Raw genomic sequence first — 5408 nt, 5'->3', positions numbered from 1 at the left:
TAGACATCAATAAAAACATTTATTTCTAATGTAAATCTATGGTTGTTACTTTACAAGTCATCTATGGCCGCCAAAAAATTTTTTGTTGTTAATAATATAGAATTATCAATTAATTTTCAAAAACGTACATAATACATGTAAATCATTGGTGGTCACAAACGTTTTAATATTTTTATAAATAAATGAGTTTTAATTGTATGCAAGTGCGAGTGTAAATCGTTTCACATAAAATCCATTGAAATTATTTACATTTTTAACGGATCAGTTTCTGTTTTAATAAATTATATTTAAGTAAAGATTAATAAATTAACGTTTGTGAATTTATTTATTTATTTTTAAATAAATAAGGGAAAAAAAGAATAAAACAATATTGTTTTAAATTTAAATTTTTTTTTTTTTTTTTTGTAAAATACACCTAAATGAAGTACCAAAAAGAAGTTGGTAACCAAAGCAAATCAAAAGAAATCAGTCAAAGTAAGTTTTATTAATTATTTGTTTCAGGTATAACTATTATAAGAATAAATATTTTATTAGGTATTTGTAAATTTCAGGAGTACAAAATGATATTGATCAATTGTTGGAACGCTTACCAGTTTTAAATGATTATTTTCATTTGCACGATAAGGTTGGAAAAGGAACTTTTAGCCATGTTTACTTAGCAACATCTAAAACAGACAATTCTAAAAAAGAATTTGCTATTAAACATTTAATTCATACATGCGATGATTCCATCATACAAAACGAATTGAAATGTTTGAGAGAAATCGGAGGACAAGATAATATAGTTAATGCTGAACTTTTTTTGACAAATGGAAAAGATTGTGTTACCTTTGTCATGCCATATTTATCACATTTAAGATTTGCAGTATGATTATTTCCCAATTTATTTTTCTTAATTTAATGTGAATTAATGGGAATAAAGCAAAAAACAATTGGGTGCTTAATTTATATTAAGAAATTTTTTTTTTTTTTTTTTTTTTAGGATTATGTTAGTGAAATGGATGTCGAAGAAACTCGTCTTTATATGAAAAATTTATTCATCGCATTAAAAAGAGTTCATTCATTCAATATAATTCATAGAGATGTTAAACCTGATAATTTCCTATATAATAGACAAACCAAACAGTAAGTCTAAAAGCTATCATTTATTTCCTATTATTTGATTGCATTGTAAAAACATTTTCATGATTTTTTTAGATTCCTTCTCATTGATTTCGGTCTTGCACAAAAAGTTAGAGTCAATAACGAAAAAGTCAAGGGTTGTAGCTCTTTCACAAATGAAAATTCAAACACGAAAAAACGTAAAAGAAGTTTAGACGTGAACGATGGGGAATTAAAAGTAGACGATTCAAAACGTATAATATTAAAATCGAAAGATAATAATATTAAATTATGGGACAGAACAAAAATTCAAAATGATGCTACCAACGATGTGGACAAGAAAAGGAAAAATTTTTCTCCGCAAAAGAGAACGATCGAAGCATCGAAAATATTAAGAGCGAACGTGTTGAACCCTGAATCGACCCTTAAAAAATCGAGACTTTTTAATTATTCAACTCTATTAACGAACAATAAGAAAAAATTTATCGATTTAAACTCATTGAAAAATTCGTCGAAAGTAGTCGTAGTAGAACAGGGAAATGTAAAAGTTGAAAAATTAACGAATGAAAATGCGAGTCCGAATTTGGCCAAAGAACAAATGATCCCTTCCGATAGGGATAAAGTGGAAAAAAACGAACCCCCCCTTTTTAAATCTCCGACCGTGTTTCAATTTGGTGCAAGTCGGGTACAAAAACAATATCCTTCAACGTCTGCAAATTCTACATTTCAACAAACTTGTCCGTGCAACGGAAAGGGAGCAGTTTGTTTGCTTTGTTTAACCAAAGATAAAATGGATGCACCCAGAGGGGGCACGTCGGGATTTCGCGCACCGGAAGTTCTTTTTAGATACCTGTATCAAACGACAGCCGTCGATATATGGGCATCGGGAGTCGTCATGCTTTGCATACTTAGTAAATGTTATCCATTTTTTAATTCTTCGACGGATTTAGTTTCGTTGGCTGAAATAATGACCGTATTCGGAACCGGACGAACAATCGAAGTCGCTTTAAAATTTGGTAATTTAGAGTAAAAAAAAAAAAAAAAAAAAAGTGAAATTTTCAATAACGATTTTATTTATTTATTTATTTGTAGGTCGTAGAATAATTTGCAACGAAACACGAAAAGGTGTCGATTTGAAAAAATTATGTGGACGTTTAAGAGCTCGACCCCAATGCAAAACGGAATCCGATGATAATTATTTATCGGAACCGAAATGTCGCGATTGTTTTCAAACGATCAAAGATGACGGTTGCATATGTCCTCCGGTAAATATCGAAATGCAAAACAAAAAAAAATTTCGATTATTTTCGAGTTTTTTTTTAATCTATGACTTTTGTTTCGAAAAAATTTATTATTATAGGATGACTCGTCGTCATCGTACACGTCATCGAATTCCGGTCGAAACGAAGACGAAGTGCAATTTCCAGATTCTGCATTCGATCTTTTATATCGTTTGTTAGATTTAGATCCGACGACGAGAATCACAGCAGAAGAAGCGTTGGAACATCCATTTATTAAAGAACCATGATATTTAACTAATTATTATTATTATTATTATTATTATTATTATGTAACGTTCGTAAAAAAAAACGTTGTTTAAATAACATTATTTCGAATTTTTAATTTTTTTTTTTTTTTATTTAACTGAAGGATGATGATGATGATGATGATGTTGTAAAATTTTAATAATGATGATGATAATTATTATTATTATTATTACTAATTTTAATTGTGGTAAAAAAAATTAAGAAAGGAAAAAAAGAAAAAAAAATTATTTTGTTATGTTAATAATTAATTTAAAAAGTTTCCGGTCGATCGATCGGGTAATAAATTTAAATAATTTTAAAAACGTTTTTTTTTTTATTTTTTAAATAATAATAATAATAATGACGATGGTAATGATGATAATGATAATTTAAATTTTGCGGTTTATATATATATAAAGAAAGGAGGGGGGGGAGAGAGAGCGAGAGAGAGAGAGAGAGGGAAATTCTTTTTTTTTTTTGTTCTTGTCATCGCAATCAATTTAATCATCATTATTATTATTATTATTATTAATGACGGATTGACGACGCTATTTATTATTATAAGATTTAAACGATTCTTTTTAAAATTTTTAAACGTTAAGAGACAAGGGAGGGGGTGAGGGGAAGGAGGGGAAGAAGGAGGAGGGAAGGGGGAGACGAAAAAAAAAAAATGCTAATGAGTTTAAATAATAATAATTATTATTATTATTATTAAAATAATCGAGCGTGGAAAAACCGTCGAATATATTTTATGGTCACATGAAAATGAAGAAGAAAAAAAAAGAAAAAGAAAATGAAAAAGAAAAGAAAATTTTCCTTCGACGCAAGATGAAAATGATGTTTAAATTTTTAATAATTGACTCCCGATTTGACCAAGGACGAAATGTAAAAAGAAAACTTTACATAATTGAAAATAATAAATGAATGACACTTATTTACATTAATAGGTGCTACAATAATAATAATAATAATAATAATAATAATAATAATAATAATAATAATAATAATAACAATAATGAAAAGAAAAGAAAAAGAAAAACTTGCGTGAATTTTTTTTTTTTTTAAAAGATGATTTCGCGCATTTGCTAAATACGAGTCAACGTAGTCAAAAAAAAAAACAAAAAGAAAAAAAAAAAAAAATTGAAATGTTTGAAAATTATTATTTAGCTCAGTCAAAGTTTTGCTTTTTGATTATGAACGTTGTCGATTTTGTATTGAATTCACCTGTCAAAGGATTATGTCTCGACATGGTCATCAATATAAAGGTAATTTTTTACATTTTATTATTTCATTTTTATCATCATTATTATCATCATCATCATCATCATTATTTCATTAAGTGCTCTATAACACGTGTTACGATATAATAATACTTTTAAATAAAATTTTATTAGAATTTAATGAGGTATCTATTTATTAATAATAATAATAGTTGAAAACTTTTTGAATTATTATTATTATTAATAAGAGTTTTTGTAAAGAAAAATTTAAGTGTCTCTTACCTTAAAATTGAGTCTCTCTCTCTCTCTCTTTTCAAAGAGGTAGATGATACTTTTTCTCTTTTTCTGGAAAAAAAAAAAATAAAAAAGAATTAAATTTTTTTGAGTCGTTTATATTCTAAAATGTACGACACGTGTAAAAAAAAATAATTTGTAGCCTCCCTCCCCCTCGCCCCCCCAAAAAAAAAATTATTTGTATGTACGGGTAAATATTTAAATGATAAATTAAATTTTCCTTTTTTTTTTTTTGCTTTTCTTTTGTTAGTAAACGATCGAAAGGGTTTTACTAGTGACACGACAAAATATTTTGATTAAATTTTATCCCACTAAGATTTGTTGTTTGTCCATTTCGTTAAATTAAATTTTTCTTTTTTTTTTTTTTTTTGTTAAGAAGAAATTTTCATTCGGTTAAAATGTGACGACGACGACGACGACGACGACATTTTCTTAATTAGAAATGTCAATTAATAGAATTAGACAAAAGAAAAAAAATCAGTTTTTGTTGTTTCCGTTTGTTGTTTGTTTGCTGTTGTGTGATTAAAAGCTCTAAAGATGAATATAATTGTTTTTTTTTTGAAACTTGGTCGTTTTTTCGTTTGTATTTGATTTATATAATTAATTTAATTCGTAGGATACGCCCCTGCGTTGTCATCTTAAACAATTTTTATTAAATTTAACAAAGTCTTAGTAAAACTAAAAACTTTTCGCAAGTTTTTTTATTTTAATTACAAAAAAAAAACGAAAACTTTTAATTATTATTCCAACAATTATTTTCACGCTTTGTTGATTTAAATTTTTTTTTTGTACATAATTTTACAATTTCGAAACATAAAAATAATAATAATAATAATAATAAATTATGTACGTGTTTGTGTTTGTGTGTGTGTTTACGTATACAAATTGTATAATTTTATTCTTCATTTTATCAAATAAATTTTATTCAAATAATAATAATAATAATACAAGTGAAAGTAATTGCCTTTAATTTAAAAGAAAATTTACTTTCCACCCCTCCGTCTCTGGCTCCCCTCGAAATACAAAAAAAAAAAAAAAAATAACTACAGGACAACAACAACAACAACAACAACAACTCAACTTATTAATCAGATAGCAAAAGAGAGAAAAACAACCATTAAAAAAAAAAAAAAAAAAAACGAAAATAGTACGGAAAAAAAAATTTTCAGTTTAAAATAAAATAAAATAATAATAATAAATATTTCGATTGTTTAATAACAAATTCAAAATGTCGGTTAATAATAATAAAAATAAAAAAAAGAAAAAA

At 26.2% G+C, this 5408-nt stretch overlaps 2 protein-coding genes across 2 annotated transcripts in view; one reads left to right on the top strand and one right to left on the bottom strand.

The window, feature by feature from the left end:
• Positions 1–61, bottom strand: part of Phum_PHUM212820 (surfeit locus protein, putative) — a gene marked incomplete at both ends in the record, with an annotated part of 1951 nt that extends 1890 nt beyond the window's left edge. The window contains one exon of the mRNA XM_002425588.1: positions 50–61. Coding sequence (XP_002425633.1) covers positions 50–61 — 12 coding nt within the window. The remainder of the gene's footprint in view (positions 1–49) is intronic.
• A 358-nt stretch (positions 62–419) lies between these two features.
• Phum_PHUM212810 (cell division control protein, putative) lies at positions 420–2629 on the top strand (the record flags this gene model as incomplete). The annotated part of the gene is made up of 7 exons (XM_002425587.1): positions 420–474; positions 552–865; positions 983–1125; positions 1198–1611; positions 1783–2117; positions 2194–2366; positions 2462–2629. The coding sequence occupies 7 exons, from the start codon at positions 420–422 to the stop codon at positions 2627–2629; spliced, it is 1602 nt and encodes a 533-aa protein (XP_002425632.1).
• Between the last annotated feature and the right edge of the window lie 2779 nt (positions 2630–5408).

The sequence above is a fragment of the Pediculus humanus genome, genomic scaffold, assembly GCF_000006295.1.
Source record: "Pediculus humanus corporis 1103172107561 genomic scaffold, whole genome shotgun sequence".
NCBI classification, from domain to species: domain Eukaryota; kingdom Metazoa; phylum Arthropoda; class Insecta; order Psocodea; family Pediculidae; genus Pediculus; species Pediculus humanus.
Note: the sequence above shows the minus strand (reverse complement) of the source record. Positions and strands in the feature narration are given on the sequence as shown.